General features: G+C 42.6%; 1 protein-coding gene across 2 annotated transcripts; it reads left to right on the top strand.

Moving 5' to 3' along the window:
* The first annotated feature begins 11,959 nt into the window (after window positions 1-11,959).
* LOC310749267 (fibrinogen-like protein 1-like protein) lies at window positions 11,960-16,668 on the top strand. 2 transcript variants are annotated; one of them, XM_083585951.1, is made up of 3 exons: window positions 11,960-12,064; window positions 14,493-14,655; window positions 15,481-16,668. In XM_083585951.1, the coding sequence occupies exons 2-3, from the start codon at window positions 14,502-14,504 to the stop codon at window positions 16,140-16,142; spliced, it is 816 nt and encodes a 271-aa protein (XP_083442077.1). In that variant the 5' UTR covers window positions 11,960-12,064; window positions 14,493-14,501; the 3' UTR covers window positions 16,143-16,668. The 2 variants fall into 2 exon arrangements, with proteins under 2 accessions (XP_083442077.1, XP_083442078.1); XM_083585952.1 differs by lacking the exons at window positions 11,960-12,064; window positions 14,493-14,655 and adding an exon at window positions 12,821-12,839 and having other exon boundaries at window positions 15,448-16,668.
* Window positions 16,669-17,607: the final 939 nt, after the last annotated feature.

The raw sequence follows: 17,607 nt of genomic DNA on the forward strand, positions 1-17,607 counted from the left end.
CAACCGGCCCCCTCTGCCTTTCATAATTACATAGGCTGCAGAGGCACTTGCCCAATATGTACTTTTCCATGCATGCATTAAAGGCACAGGAAACCTGTCCCCCACAAAAAGCCTTCCAGGCTTCACCTGTCTGCCAGCAAGTATCTGATGTGTGCTTTCCCATCTTCACACCCAAATTACACATCATTTGGTTTCTGGAGGTCATGACTCAAAGGGCAGTTTGTTTCACTCTGATGGCTGGGAATCAGTGAACCTGCCCTGTGTTGTGTAAAAGGGGATGCAAGTGCCTCAGGGGGCTTGGAATGGAATATATAGGATTTTCTCCTGAACTAATTTTTAAGAACTAACCTCGCTTAGTATTGACTGCAAAACCTCTGATGTGCTCTGTGAGCTTTAGAGTGCCATGGGCAGGGTGGGAGTGGAGTCAGAGAAATCATTACGAATGAACGTGTACCTGCTAACCAATTGAATACAGTGCTAATTGGCAGGGAGCTGACAGGAACCCAATGCTCACCCCTTTATGGGAGACACATAGGTACAGTTTTGTCCTGTATAAGGAAATTAAGCATTCTTAACAGATGTGGTATTAGTCTCTGTCATCTATGGCAAATGCTTACGATTCCCCCCACCTTACAGTATATGCTGTCTGTAATAAGCAATGAATGGAAAGAGCAGCAAGGACTCAATTTTTAAAATGAAAAACAAAATGCTATTATATATCTTGCCTAAAGACACTATTATCACAATAGCCTTGATTTTGTTGGCTGGATTTTGCAACAGCAAAAATGGAGGAAGAAATCTGCATGAACCCATTTGTTTGGTGAAGTCTCACCTCTAATGGCTGGTTCTCATGACAAGTTTTGTACTGTATTTTAATTTGAATACTTGAGTACAAAAATAATTGCCTTGTGGATCAAATAGGAAAGCTGCATGAGTGCACTTTTAGCCCTGTTGTACACAATACTTGAATGATGGTTGCTCATGAATATGGTGGGGGGCATGGGTGGTGCTGTGGTCTAAACCACTGAGCCTCTTGGGCTTGCCGCTTGGAAGGTCAGTGGTTCAAATTCCCATGACGGAATGAACTCCCATTGCTCTGTCCCAGCTGCTGCCTACCTAGTAGTTTGAAAGCACATCAGTGCAAGTAAATAAATGGGTACTGCAGCAGTGGGAAGGTAAACGGCATTTCCATGCACTCTGGTTTCTGTCATGGTGTCCCGTTGCACCAGAAGCGGTTTAGTCATGCTGACCACATCACCTGGAAAGCTGTCTGTGGACAAACACTGGCTCCCTTGGCCTGAAAACGAGATGATCCCCATAGTCGCCTTTGACTGGACTCAACCGTCCAGAGTCCTTTACCTTTACCTATGAGTATAGTACTCATATTCATACTTAAGGACAAAAACAAAGTACCCTAAAAACAAGGTTGATGTGGGCAAACATTTACCAGAATTTACTACAGTGCGAAGGAATATGTCAAAGCTTTTAAAAAGTCCAAGTATGCCATGTCTAACAGATTACCCCTGTCCATATGTTTACTGATACTCTCAAAAATCTTTAACAAGACTTATTATTCTATATTAGTAGTGAGCAACATGTAGCCTTCCAGATGATAGTGGACAGCCATTATCCTCCATCATTGGCCATACTGGTTGGGGCTGATAGATTCAGAGGCCAACAGCTGGAGGTTCACAGGTTGTCAACCCCTGTTCTGAATGCTTGATAATTTCATCTTTAATAATATATTCCATCAATTTAAGCAGAGTATATTAAGCTAATCAGCCTGTAATTTCTTGCATCCCCCTTTAAAAATTTATATTCCATTGGCTGCTTTCCAGTCCTCTAGTACAGAGACCAACCTTAGGGACAAGTTACATGTTTTTCTCAGAAGATCAGTAATTTCACACTTGGATTCCTTAGGTGGATCCCATCTGGACCTGATGTTAATTTTAAATCTGTCAATAAGGTCTAGCTCATCATCTCTTGTCACCACCATTTACCTTAGTTCATTAGGGTCCCTTAGGGATAAAGTCAGTTCAGGCATAGATATCAGCCCTAGATCTTCTGTAGTAAAGACAGATGCAAATAATTCATTCAACTTCACCCCCCTCCCCGACCCATTTTCTTATTCTCCTTATTTCGTGATTACAATTACACAATGGTCAGTTACTACTTGAAAAATGTTTGCCTGTGCCCACTCTCAGTTGCACAAAATTCTGAGGTTGCATCTTTACAAACACAAAGTTCCGCTCTGAGGATAATTGCTGGCTTCCATCTGTCTGAAACGACACTGGAGTGCACCTTCAGGGGTGAAGTCAAACCACTGGAGAATCACAAAGAGCAAAACATCAACTGGGGTGGTGGGTGCAAGCCCTATGTAATATACTGCATAGTATACCTATGTAGTAATACTACATTTTGGATTGGATGATTGCAGAATTCCAGATTCATTGGGCAGAATTACCCAAGTGTATATATAACATGTCATTTCCTAGCTTTGTTTGATCTTACTCTTAGTGGAGTGTGTTGGGAAGTCATTAAAACTGCATATAGTGGCATGGTTACACACACACACTGTTTCAAATGATGAGACATCACCACCACTCAAAAAAATCTCAAAAATGAAGTGATTGAATAGAAGGCACTAGTGCAAAAGACATTCACTTAGAATTTAAGAATTCTGAGCACGGGGATTTGAGTATGACAGCTGAACTGAGCTCACAGTCCTTCCATACAAAAAACCACCTGTGGTTACCCGCCCACCCAGATTTCTTCATTTCACAGTATATCAAGGTGCGGTGGGTGAGTCATTTTGTTGCAGCCATTGTTAAAACAAGTGGGAGTCCTAAAGCATTGCTGATCTACTTCAGATCACAGTGAGATCTACCAGCAGACGCCAATCTCCCTTCTGCCCTTCAAGATCTGGACAGGCCGCTGTAGAAGAGGCTTCACAAAAGGTTTTGTAGCAGCAGTTACATGACTACTTGCACAGGACTCCCCTTGAGTTAAATGGTCTGGATATTTTAGCACGGTGCTCCAAATTCTAAGCCCCGTTACTTGCGACAACTAAATCCCATGGATTTCAAATAAACTTATTTTAAAATGTGCCTTTGGAATGCAGCCTAAATATTTTTGCACCATAAATAATTCCAGTACTCTTAAAAAAAATAAAAGTTTGTATGCAGTGTGCATCCTGTGAATTTATGATGGGTGGCAACAAATGCCAACCACCACCTGACTTTGTGTTAGGCCATGATGAGTTGCCTCTTACTCAGAGAGTAGAGTGGCTACTACAGCAGCCTGACCAAATGGTTGCTGATGTGGATTTTGCTGCAGCTGTTGTCCTTTGTCTGCTTTCTTCTATCATGTCATCACTGAGGGTGCCAACTGGCAGCAGTACCCTGGGAAAGCACACCAGTGCCTATGAAAATACAATGGCCTAGTCGTTCCGAATCGGTGGTTTATGCCAACAAGATTTCACCTCTCTGCTGCAACACAGACCACCAGGACAAATGCAATGGCCTGGGATGTGCAACACGGACCAAATGAGCAAACAGGAGCCTGCCATTCTGTGCAAGGGGAGAGGTATGGATGTAGAGGTCAACAATCCTTTTCTTATGACCCAGGAGCCACTTCACAGCCACTCTGAGGTGGAGGCATCAAATGGGGTCCTAAAAAAGATTAGGTTTGGCTGTATTCTTGTTTGTTTCTTTTATTTATTTGTGACTTAGCCCCACTGTGCTCGTAGAAATTGCAGATGAAAATAAAATGAAGGGGCGGCAAGCACTTTGGAGGCTAAGTTTTGGATTCCAGATATAATTGTTAATTTGGAGAACTATATTTTATCCTGTAAAGAATGAAAATGAAGTTAACATACTAGGTTTCTTTTAATTGTTATTGTTATTGCTTTTAAATCAGCTTTTCCTCTTCCTGTCCCTGTCCCTCAATTGTTTTTTTTAAAAAATATTGTAAGCCTTTGGCAAGAAATGTGCTTTGTCTGTGCATTTGACAATAAAGTGTTACATTCAAAAATGGGATATTTTGTTAGATAACATCATTGCCGAGAGGAATTGACTGCTATAATGGACGATAAACTGTTTGTGATTCAACAGTGTAGTATAACTGTGTCATGGGGCATTCATAGCATATGTAGATATATACTATCAAAACCCATTTTCTATTCCCATGTTCTAGGACAAGTGCAGACAAACTGAAGAAAATTCAAAAGCAATTGGCAAAGATGGCAGAAGGTTTTGCAAGCGCATCACTGGAAGACAAGTCCAAGACATCACCTTTGTTTAGTTTGAAAAGAAGCTCAAGAAAGGAGACAGTAGATATTAAAATGTCACAAACAAGATGGATGCAGAAATTGTCCACTATATTATTGGGGACAGTGGTACAGGCAAGCAGAGAGTTACTGTAATTCAGGCTTCCTTAAACTCGGCCCTCCATATGTTTTTGGCCTACAGCTCCCATAATCCCTAGCTAGCAGGACCAGTGGTCAGGCATTATGGGAATTGTAGTCTCAAAACATCTGGAGGGCCGAGTTTGAGGAAGCCTGCTGTAACTGATGCCTGGTTCATTTTTTTCCATTCTGGCACCTCTCCCAACCAGTTCCTTCATATATTCCTACACTGCCTTCTGGTCTGCTCCCAGCTCCAGAACCAACTATTCGTGCTTGCCTTCAAAACCTTCCCTGGCCTTTTCTTTCCCCTCATCTCTCATATCCCACCTTCTGTCCTGGCCCACCTGGCCCACCCAGCTAAGAAAGCCACAAATCTGATACACTGGTACCTCGGGTTAAGTACTTAATTCGTGCCGGAGTTCCGTACTTAACCTGAAACTGTTCTTAACCTGAAGCACCACTTTAGCTAATGGGGCCTCCTGCTGCCGCCGCGCCGCCGGAGCACGATTTCTGTTCTCATCCTGAAGCAAAGTTCTTAACCTGAAGCACTATTTCTGGGTTAGCAGAGTCTGTAACCTGAAGCGTATGTAACCTGAAGCGTATGTAACCCAAGGTACCACTGTACTGAAATCTTTATTGACAAAAGAAGCACTTACAGCAACTCCCACAGTGCTCTGGATTAATATGCACACACATGCCTCTAGCATTAGGCAGCTGTCCCCCAGATATGTGCCCTGCTGTCGTAGCCCCATTGCTAAGCAAGCATGGGCTAGGAGTCTCTGAGGAACCCTTGTCTGAGAGCAGAATTTATATATGAAGTCAGGGGATCCAGAGGTCAGAGGATCCAGATGATCACAGAGACAAGGGACCAGATGGACAGCAGGAAGCAGGAAGGTTGGACCAGGAACCATAGACACTCTTTCCAGCATCTGAGTGCTGCTGAGAGCTCTGTTTAAGAAGGCTGGAGCCAGCTGATTCCCACTAGTGCCTTCTTCTCCTGTCCTTGAAAGCTGATCAGCTGCAGTGGAGACATTCTGCCTTCTACCCCTTCTGGCTGCTGCTCATCAGATGAAATGGACTCCTGGCCCATGACACCTGCAGAGCAGTTGCAGCCACAGTGAGACCCTGCCCTTCTGCCAGCTTATATACTGTCCCCTGTTAGGTTGTACTTCTGCAACCTGAGACTTCTTCTGCATGGAAGTCGTCGCTGCTCTTCCTGCTTCAAGCCCCTCCTGGTTCTGAGACAACAAGGTGGGGAATCTACTGACCCATCTGTTGCCTGAACAGTCTCTTCTTCTGCCACAGACTGTGTGCCTGCCTCTGTCTTGGAAAACCCTGGCTCTTCCTCCTTCTCTTGCCCTGGCAGTCAGACATGTAGTGCCAGACTAGAAGCTGGGAGACCAGGGTTCAAATCCCCACTCAGCCATGAAGCTGTTGATGTTGGGCCACCTAACCTACCTCACTGGGTGGTTATGTGAATTAAACGTTGAGTTTCTTGCAGACAATTTGGGATAGAAATGCAATAAATAATAATAATGGTAATAATTAATGCATTTTCTCCTATTGACTGTTAAGCCTTGCCTCCACTTCTTCTGTTTCATCCCCATGTAGAATTTTAGCTTGTAGACTCACTGCCTTCTCGTACTCTCTATAGAGCATCATTCCCTTGACATCGCCATATATTTAATATACAGGGGAAAACACCAGACCATAAAAGGTCAAGGGAATAAATTGGCCACAAGAGTAGGACAGACTCCCCACCCCCACCTCCACTGGAGGCTTTCCATGAGAAGCCAAATAAATCTTTAGGCAACATGGATTTTCTTTAGAAAGCCCTGCTTGGATACACGAGGCTAGATGAGATTATCTCCCAATATGATTAGGGAGAAATATGGTTCTGTCACTCACTCACACACACACACACACACACACACGAAGCAAACTGCTACCAACTTCTCCCAGGATCAGACTGAACAACACAGGATGTCTAAACAAAGAAATCTAACCATGACCACCACAGATTGAAAAATACATCGTGTGCAGATTCATTAATTGTTCACACACTTGATACCCTAGCCTAATAGAAAAATCAATGGAGGAATCAAGTATTAGGAATATACTGTTCATTCCCCTGTAAGATTAATTACTTGTGTCCCCTTTTAATCTTATCCCCTTCTATTATTCTTTCTGCATTTGCAACAGGTTTTGAAAAACCTACAGAATCCATCAGATGCTGCCATAAGACGATTATTTTTGCTCCCACACAGAAACAAAGGGCTGTGCTTGCTTTCCTTCAACCAGGGAAAATGTTCTGTCAGATGCAATTAGTGGGTCGGGATCTTACAGCATTTTCTTTTTTAACTAAATAGCACAGCCTCGCTAATGGTGCTGGGTGAGATTTGGCACTCAGCGTTCATGCAGATGGTCTGGCTGTTAGACCATGATGATGCATTTGTCTGCTGCATTTATAAGCCTTGGAAAAACAAAGCTTCTGCCATCCGTGGCAAAGCCTGCATTGTATTCCTTATGCCATAGTTGGAAAACTTGATGCCGTTTGATCCTAGCACTAGGCTGTGGTGCACTATTTTAAGAGTACCTCTAGGAGGCAGTGTGGTCCAGAGAATTCCTTCTGAAAAACAGAAGCTCATCAGGTCGAGGAGCCAGGACTCGGCAAAGTGCTTAGTTTGTAAGGCCAAAACTGGGAAGAGACACTGAAAATCTGTGATTGGATTCTAGATGGAGGGAAATTGCTTCATGGGGAGGAAGGTTAATCCCATTCTCCAAATGCCATGGTTCCAATCTCATTCATTTTCCCACCTGATGACTTGAAGAGAAGAGAAGAAGAAGAGTTTGGATTTGATATCCCACTTTATCACTACCCTAAAGGTAAAGGTAAAGGGACCCCTGACCATTAGGTCCAGTTGTGACCGACTCTGGGGTTGCGGTGCTCATCTTGCTTTATTGGCTGAGGGAGCCGGCGTACAGCTTCCGGGTCATGTGGCCAGCATGACTAAGCCGCTTTTGGCGAACCAGAGCAGCGCACGGAAACGCCGTTTACCTTCCCACCGGAGCAGTACCTATTTATCTACTTGCATTTGACGTGCTTTCGAACTGCTAGGTTGGCAGGAGCAGGGACCAAGCAACAGGAGCTCACCCCTTCACGGGGATTCGAACCGCTGACCTTCTGACCCGCAAGTCCTATACTCTGTGGTTTAACCCACAGCACCACCCGCGTCCCAAAGGACTACCTACCCTAAGGAGTCTCAAAGCGGCTAACAATTTCCTTTCCCTTCCTCCCCCACAACAAACACTCTGTGAGGTGAGTGAGGCTGAGAGACTTCAAAGAAGTGTGACTAGCCCAAGGTCACCCAGCAGCTGCATGTGGAGGAGCAGGGAAGCGAACCCGGTTCACCAGATTACGAGTCCACCACTCTTAACCATTACACCACGCTGGCTTGGAGAAAGTGTTAACCCCTCACCCAATTCTGTGGCTCCTCTCTAATTTACCCCCCTTTTTCCCAAAAAGAAAGAGAAAGAAATTAAAGAGATGGAGGTGCAGAACATGGCTCTGTAGGATGTCCTTGGGTTTGGCCTATGGTGCTGTAGCATAGCTGGAAAAAATATGCTTTTCCACGGAATTCCTCCAAGGAGTGAGTGGGATGCCTGTTTATGATTCAGAGATGAAGGGAAAGCACTGGCAAGATGCAGCATTTGATGAACTGAGTCTGCCCATGTCTCTTGAATCAAAGGATCAGTAGGATTACCTACTTTGTCACTTTCAATAAGCTCTTGGGAAGGAAACTAAAACCAGACCCCCTTTTACTTGAATAAAATGACAAATAAAATTTTGAATAAAAATTTAAACTGAGTTTTTAAAATGTAAACCAAGTGGTACTATTATTATTATTAGTTATTAAAAATGTACACATGGCTTGTTTTAAATCAACTGGATAAAACCCCTGTTAAACCTATGATTATAATTACTTAAAACTGAATGAGCAGCTCTCCATCATGCATTGAATTAAAGGCAACTTTATGTGTGTCAGTGAAGGACTACATGGATTTTTTTCTGGACAAGAACTATAACTCTGGCACAGTTGGTTTTGTACTATATTGTTAGTGCAGATTTAAAAGTGGGGGCGAAGAATTAGGAAGTCACCACAGATTTTGGAATCCAGCTCCTGGTCTTCACAAGAAAGATAATTCATTTTTCCCATTTTAGCAAACTGGTGCATTTCTATTTTTACATAACTAAGGGGGGGGGAAGCAATTCTAACTCCCCAGTTCACTAGTTTGAAGGGGTTAGGAGTGATTAGATGTGTGTCCAGCAGAGAAGGGTTTTGCAAGCACATGGGCATGTCTGCTGCAGAGGCCCCCAGTATACCTGCGGATAGTTCCAAGGGCATAAAGATACAACTGGTGGTGGTTTTTGCAGTAGTAGTTGGTGTTAGGCTGCAAAACAAATCTATTGAATCCAAAGCCCTTTATTCTTTTTTTTGGGGGGGGGGCAAGCAATGGACTCCCTCATCTAGGCTTGGAGCTGTTAGTAAAGCTAATTTCCACTGCATTAGAACCAAGGAGTGGAATTTTAAAAATGTGGAGATCAGGGCAGACAATTCACCACTTCACACCCTCCCAATTTCACTGTGAGCTTTGTAATTTGCTACAAATTTGTTTGAATTAGGGACACGTCCTTTTCGTCCTAGAAAAGCCCAGGGCCGTCTTTAGCAGATGCGGCGCCAGGGTGCAAATATCTGCCCAGAGCCCACAAATTACCATGGATAGTGGGGGGGGGGGCGCGAAGTTGCGCACTGCCAGCCAGCCATGGGGCGGTGTGCAACTCTCCCCCATGCCGCTGTGGGAGAGCAATCCCCATGGAGGCTTGGGAAGGAAGCTGCACACCTGCCAGCCATATGGTTGGCGAGGCGCAGCTGGCAGGTGTGCAGGTAAAGGGGAGGCCTCTGGCAAAGCCGCACAGTTCCCCCACTCTTTGGGATGCCCCTGAGAGGCCAGCGCCCTGGCACAATGCACCGCTAAGCCCTATGGGAAAGACAGCTCTACATCTGCCCAGTATCTCCCAACCAGCCCCTGCGGTTGGAACGTTCTGAGCCATTGTTGTCTCTAAAAGAAGCAGACACATGCCGTGAGCAAAAATGTTGAAATTTGGTTATGTCTCACCAGTCCTATTGTGTTCAGCGGGACTTACTCCCATGAAAGTGTGTCTGGGATTGCATCCTTCGTTTAATGCAATTTTGTACTGTTTTTCTTGGGTGTATTCTGCTTCTAATTAGCATTCTTAATTCACTGCAGCTTGACACAGAGTGAACATACACATTTAAATAAACCATGTGTACTGTAAAATCAGTCAAAATACCAATGAACTTATAAAACATGTATACCCTCCTATTATTTGTTTGTTTGTTGCATAAACCATATATATTCCACTTTTTGAGGAACTTCCTCCACAAAGGATCTTATAATCTCCAGTAAAGAACAAGACCATGTGACAATAAAATATACAAAATGTAAAATACAGTAAAGCTAAAGGTTAAAGCAGCATAAAAGTACAAAAATAGTAAATAAAGCATGATGCAGAAAGAAAAACAATATCCTAGGCAGAGTAAATAGTCCATTTAATTGTAAATGAACTTTTGGTGGTTGAATTAATCATTGAGTATGTATCATTGTTTAAGAAATATGTAGGTAAGGTAAAGGACCACTGGATGGTTAAGTCCTTCCAATCGGTAAGCCCAAGAGGCTCAGCGGTTTAGACCACAGCATCACCCGCATCTCTATTAAGAAATATACGAAGTACTTGTGAGAAAGATTGTTTAATTCTTTTTTGTAAAAAAAACCAAAGGAAGCTGTATAGGTCCATAAGAAAAATGCTACAATCCACAGTTGGGCAACATCTTAATAGGATCATCTACAGGTTCCCAAAATAGTAAACACACTTCTGAGCTCTTCAGAATTATCAGGATGAATGGATGTTGTACAAATCAGGGTGTAGACCGAAGGAGGATGTCTGCCAAAAATGGCTTTGTGTTGTAGCCATGAAGTCTGCATCACCTTAGAACCAAGATGGAGTGAGGGGAAGATTGCAGTCCTGATTTAACACAGTTTCTATTCTGCTATAACTATTTTTGTGTTATATCACTTCCTTCAAAGAACACTTTAACTGTTCTTGGTAAGCTGCCAATAATTCTTCTCAGTCCTTTTGTGCCTCCTCCCGCCCTAGTCCAAACTGCAGTTCCCTCAAAGATGGGACAGAAGCAAAAAGGAATTAAAGCAATTTAAGGCTGCGGTGTAGACATACCTGGAGTAGATCATTGTCGTACAAGAGTATATGAAGTTGTCTTATATCAAGTTAGACTCTGCTCCTTTTTATCCATTCACACTGACTGGCAGCAGCTCTCCGCCATTTCAGACAGGGTTAGGGGGTATTTTTTTATCCCTGCCTAGAGATGTCACAATATAGGATCAGGGACCATTTACATGCAAAACATCTGCACTACCACTCCCTGAGAGACGTACCCTCCCAGGTGAAGATGCCATCGCATTGAGAAGAGGAGAAGAGAAGAGTTTGGATTTGATATCCCGCCTTTCACTCCCTTTTAAGGAGTCTCAAAGCGGCTAGCATTCTCCTTTCCCTTCCTCCTCCACAACAAACACTCTGTGAGGTGAGTGGGGCTGAGAGACTTCAAAGAAGTGTGACTGGCCCAAGGTCACCCAGCAGCTGCATGTGGAGGAGCGGAGACACGAACCCGGTTCCCCAGATTACGAGACTACCGCTCTTAACCACTACACCACACTACACCACTACACCACACTGGCTCACATTGCTGCATGTGGTTTGTTTTCAGGCAACTCAAACTAGAATATCCACCCTCTCTCTTGCTCTTCATAAATATTCCCCCAAAACTGTCGCAAAAATGTTCAGAGGTGAGAAAAGCTATTGCATGTGTGTAAGGGTTTTGATTTGCACAGAAACGATCTCTATATGATCTGAGGTTTACCCTGTGCCCACACACATGGGCACACACTTGCCCATCTGCCCATTTATTGTAAGGGACTGATTTCAAAATAAATTATCACTGAATAGCATGAGGGAAGCCCCTTAATTATATTCCGGTTGGTGCATGCTGCAGCAGATGGAAACCGTCTAAAGATTTGCTTAAAATAGCTGCTTGTTGCCAAACTGTGCCAACTACGGTGCTACGGTGCTTAATTTCCCTCCACCCAGACAGCAAACTTTTAGGTGGATCATTTGAGCTAAAGCCATAGGTGGGCACTCAATCTTTCAGGAAGTTTCCCCGTTGCCATTGGCTGTGTTGACAGAAAGTTGAAATTACTTGGCAAACATAATTCATCCATTGCACATCATTTATGGTACTTAAGAGTTTGTAGGGCACACCCCAAAGCAGCAGGAACTGTTTAAGATTATATCCCCTACTTTTCTGTAACCCATTTACAAGCTGTTCCTGCGTGACTGGGCACCCAATGACACTTTATGCAAACATCTATAATTAGCTATTTACTTTGCTTGCCCATCCCAGTATAAAGTATGAGCATATAAGCAAAATAAAAATCATTTGTGTTGTCTGAAGGAGCCTTCTTCAGATCATGCAATCTTGCCTCTAAGAAGCATCGGTAAGAAAGGTAAGTTCTAACCTCCATTTTCTCTCCTTACTAGATTTAGTTCTTCTTATTCAAAACAGGCTGTTAAACTTCGGCACAACGTACAACCTCATTCCCCCTATTGTTCTTTGAAAAGAACATAATTGCCATATTTAAGATCAATGACATGTCAACTGTCAAAATTATGTCCAAGTTCTAAAATATAATTGTGGGGTTTATGTGCCACTTTTCAAATTCTTGGAGAAGTTCAAAACCCCAGCATGCCAGCTAATCAGAAGAGACCCATATTGGGCATCAAATACAATATATTATGTATATCAATATTATTACAAATAATAGGGACCTTGGGTAGATAGTCCCTAGCCTAAGGATCCTACAATCCAAAGTTAGACAACAGGTAAAGACAACGGAAACAAAGAAACAAGAAGCAAAGATTTAAGATTTAAAATGAACTGTGTCCATATAAATAGTGCTGCATTCAGAGTATGCAACCATTTTCATTAGATAGTCAGCAGTGGTTGGGTAACTAACATCTGGATACTAAGCTCCAGCCTGTGTCTGGCTTACTTAATCTGTTACAATGACAAGGCAAGAGTGTTGGTACCTTTGGCTAAAATTTGGAGCAAGAGCACAGTTAAGTCTGATTGGGGAAAAGGTGGCATGGTATGGTTGTTGCTTGCAGTGGATATTCTCATGTTTTTCTGTCCCACCATGATATTCCATTGAATTGGTGTGAAGGCATCAGTAGCACTTCAGGTTTTACCCTGAGAAAACTAAAACTGGTATCCAGAAATGTGTTCAGATCTGGAACAGTAAATGAATTTATTCATTTCATTCAATACTGCCCTTTATCCAAGGATTACAGGATGGTTTACAATATAAAAGCACCAAAAGACACAACATAGTAACAAACAAAGCGATAACACCCGCCCCCAATACATTCGCTGCAGAGTTAGACCTATAGCCACTTACCTGGAACTAAGCCCCATAGAACTAAATGGGACATACTTCTGAGTAGAAATGTATAGGAATGCACCTGAAGTTAATTGAACCTAGGTCCTGCTGAAATGAAATGGGTTTAGGACTTCACTTAACTCCCATTGATTTCAGTGAGAATTAAACGCAACTAACTTAATTCAACTACATTTTGGAGTGGTGGTTGCAATAATCATTTTAAGGTTTTTCAAAAGGAATTCTTTTTTTAGTGCACAGTATACATGTGGCTCCCCCCCCAAAAAAAACAGTGTCTCCTTCTATTAGCCAAGCCAGTTTTATTATTCTGTTGCCATGTACAGAATTTAGGAAAGAAATTAAGTTTTGAATTAGGAAACAGAAATAAACAGGCTTTCAGTCCTAAAGCCAGGCTTTAATCTCAACCAATACATTTGTATAGTTATCAAAGTGCAAAGGCTTCATTGGATCTCTGATGCTAAGCAGAAACAATCATTTGCACACAGTAACAGACCACCCCATTTCTAGGCATTCAGGAAAAGTCCCCAGCATTAACAGTTTATTTTATTAATTATTGGGTTCAAAAAAGAAAAAATCCATCAAATCTCCAAGGGGACCTAAGGATACATGTGATCCTGTACATCTGGGGCTGTGTACACATTACTGGCTTACAATGCAGCAAGGTTGTCCTGTTCCACTGTGTTTGAAACAGCATTTGCACATTGCTGTATGTATCAGAATGGTTCGGTGTTTACCCAAGTCTCCCACCTAAGTCCACGCTAGTGGGATGTCTTCATCTAATGAGCGGTTCTGAATTTGGTTGAAGTTTGGGGTTTTTTTGTGGGGGAGGGAATGCATCAAAACACAGTACCTCACACACAAAAAAGCTGCAGGATAGCTGTAGACTGTGTGCACAAGGCTTCCTAAAATGAGTGGTGGGAGCACATTTGATACAGAGTACATGGAAATGTGTACATTGATTCTTAACTTATTCTAATGTCTGTTATTTTCTAGTCCTTTCTACTGATTTCTTTTAAAAATTAATTCTACATATTTTTGGCTCTGAGTTATGTTGCAGAAATTGTTATAAGAAGGTATATCTGGAAGTGGTTCACAGAGTACAAAATGCCACTAGATCGCAGAAGATAATGATTTTAATTCCTGCACTGGAAGATGCCTTTTGTCAGAAGGCAGTCATTCACAGTACAGTGGTACCTCGGGTTAAGTACTTAATTTGTTCCAGAGGTCTGTTCTTAACCTGAAACTGTTCTTAACCTGAAGCACGACTTTAGCTAATGGGGCCTCCTGCTGCTGCCGCACCACAGGAGCACGATTTCTGTTCTCATCCTGAAGCAAAGTTCTTAACCCGAGGTACTATTTCTGGGTTAGCGGAGTCTGTAACCTGAAGCGTATGTAACCCGAGGTACCAGTGTAGTTCCCTTAGGAAGATGGCGGTGTTAAACCTATTTGTTCATGGCCTGGTCTTTTTCCTCTCCAGGTTCCCAAGATGCTACTTTACTCTTCTCTTTGTTTCTGCATTCTCATTTCCATTTCATCATCTTTAACCAAGGATGAGCTGTTATCAAAAATTGCCAATAAACATATGCTGACAACCAAGGACACTGCTTCCCTGATTAATGCTGGAAAAAATGTTTATGAAGGTAACAAAAAGCCCTGAAATGCTACTCAAATGAAATGAAAATGTAAGAAGAGAGGAAATTTGGTAAGGTGCCATTGCTACCTGATGCAGGGATGGAGAACCTGTAGACTCTCCAAAAGTTGTTGGAAAACAACTCCCGTCAGCCCAGTTCATTGGCCGTGTTGGCTTGGAAGCTGATGGGAGTTGTAGGCCTAGGCATCTAGAAAAGTTCCCCATCTACTGCTAATGATCACAGGTGATACTCATTGCAAATCTCTTCTGGTCTCCATAGGACTTAAGGTGTGTCTGCTAGGGGAGGGGTTATGTAGCAAAGCCCTAATAGAACTGAATTGAGGCCAGCTGGCAATGTTGCTCTCAGATCATTTTAGACTCTGGTCTTAATGGTGGATTTATTACTTCAAGTATGTTGTAAGTCAGCCCTCTTGCCTATTCTGCAGAGCAGGGCCCTGGACCTCTTTCTCAAAGTGATGGTGCCACTGCCAGTGAGGGGTATTTAAAAGATTTATAAACTGCTCACGTAATTAAAAAAAATCAGAGCGGGGTACACAGAAAACCAACCATGTATGAAATGTACACCAGAAATAATACAGTTAAAATAACACCAGAAGATGTTCATCCATTTGAAAATGCATTTGGAAAAGGCCTTAAGCGTGCTTCGGAAAGACCAGATTGTTGGAGCAGGTCTTATCTCAAGTGGTGATAAGTTCCTTATTAAAGGGTCCACAGCACCAGTCCAAAAACTTCAGCTTGTTGAATTGCTTGTGGGTTTTATTTCTATGTGTCTGCCTGCAAGGTACTTATAAGGAGTCTGGTTTTTCTGTTTCAGAATACATTGCAAGGGACTGCAGAGCAGCTCACCTCCGTGGCAGGAAGAAAAATGGCCTGTATGTCATCCGTCCCAAATACTCTCCCTTGCTGGCGGTCTACTGTGACATGGAGTATGATGGGGGCGGCTGGACAGTCCTGCACAGAAACAATGTCAACCAAAAGACAGCCTGGTCATACCCATGGCAGTCTTATAAGCATGGCTTTGGGGACCTGCAGGGAAACCACTGGCTCGGCAATGAATACATGCACCTCTTAACCAACCAGAACGCCTTCTCTGTACGATTTGTCATAACTGACAGTCAAGGGCAAACCAAGTACGCTGAATACCAGAGTTTTAAAGTGGATGATGAAGACAGTGGTTATGCTTTGAGGCTAGGGAACTATACAGGGGATGCTGGGGATTCACTGACCACTATAGGCGAATGGGGAACCCATGACAACATGAGGTTTTCTACCGAAGACAAGGATAATGACCGGAGGGCCAGTACAAACTGTGCACTAGATAATGGTGGCGGCTGGTGGTACGATAACTGTTACTCAGCCCTCCTAACCGGCGACATTCGCTGGAGGGGGTTGTGCTCGGAGGCCATGCCCTGTACATCAGCATACATCATGATTCGACCCAATGGGAAAAATTGCAACATACCTCCAAGATATTAATGAATCGTTTCCTACCGCTATAAGAGGCTTCCTCTCATTTTAGATCAGCTCCAAAAACCAACCACCAATATGTAGTTTTTATAAGGCCCCAAGATTTAGGACACAATAGTACTCCAGGAATTTGTTGTAAACTCTCATTGAAAGGAATGAGAGCTACATAACAGCACAGTAGCTGTGTTCTTAAGCAACTCCCATTCCTTTCAGTGGGGCTTATCAGGAGAACTTCCCAGGGGTATCTGCTTTCTTTTCCACCTACCTGAAACAACTGTTAAACATTTTGGCCAAAATCTGGTCTATGTATCGCAGCGCTGATGTCAAGAGAATTACAATACTCTATTGCACATTTCTGAGTGTGAAAAAGTAGTAGCTTATTTAAAAGAGAAGGCCCATATAAAGCTGAAATGTCTTTATCTCTGTGCTTTTAATGAAAAATACAAAAATTCATTTGTGATTTACAAATATCTGCAATAAAAGAGAGAGAAATGGCTATTGTTTCATTGTCAAATAAACTCTATGCAAGCATAAATGGAGAATGATTTTGAAGTTGTTTCTCAAATGTGATATTAAGAATAGAATCCTTTATATGCACATTTACCTGACAGTAGGTCCTATTGGATTTGCATAAACTTGTATGAGATTTAACTGTATTTCTCTTAAAATTAAAGGTGTAAAAATATTCTTGAGGGTTATGGTTTGCCACCTTCTGAATCTGAAAATTATAGATAGTCCAGCCCCTTACTACCTCAGTGGTGCACGATAGCTAGCATACCAGAAGGCTTACAGTCTCAAAATTTTTATTCATCCTAGTTCTGTCTATCCCCGTCGCTTCCTCAATGGAGCTAAAGGTGGTGTGCAATGGCTGTTTCTCCTCTCTCCCCTTTTTGTTCTCTCAACAACATCGTGAAATAGGTTAGACTGAGAGATAGTGACTAGCCTAAGATCATTCAGTAAAATTCATAGCTGAGTGGGGATTTCCACCTGGGTCTATACAAACTGCACCACACTAAAGCTTAAAGAAAACTCCAGTGTGGTCTAAGTGGTTAGATGGCTGGACTAAACTAAATCCCCATTCAACTATGAACCTCACTGTGGGATCCTAGGCCAGTCACTATGTGCATGTGATGTGTGCAGTTGTGGTAGCTGTGCCCATGTTTTGGGCATACTGGCATATGGGCCGCAGAGGGGTTGTAAAGTGGTAACGCAGCCTTCAGGTCTAAAAATGTTAGCCACTCCTGCATTAAGTTAATGCACTATATGTTAATGCAATATATAATGGCACTTGAGGAAAAACAGATACATTTTCATGCAATTGGGGGGGGGGGGCTTTCCCAGGAAAATTTCCTCATGCACCTTCCATAAAGCTATGTCAAACTTCCATGTGCCAAGGAGAACTTTTTGTTCTAGTGATATTGCTCAAATGTAAAGAATAAGAGCAATGTGACAGAAGTCATATTGGTATATTCAT

The sequence above is a fragment of the Podarcis filfolensis genome (assembly GCF_964270895.1).
Source record: "Podarcis filfolensis genome assembly, chromosome: 1".
Classification (NCBI taxonomy): domain Eukaryota; kingdom Metazoa; phylum Chordata; class Lepidosauria; order Squamata; family Lacertidae; genus Podarcis; species Podarcis filfolensis.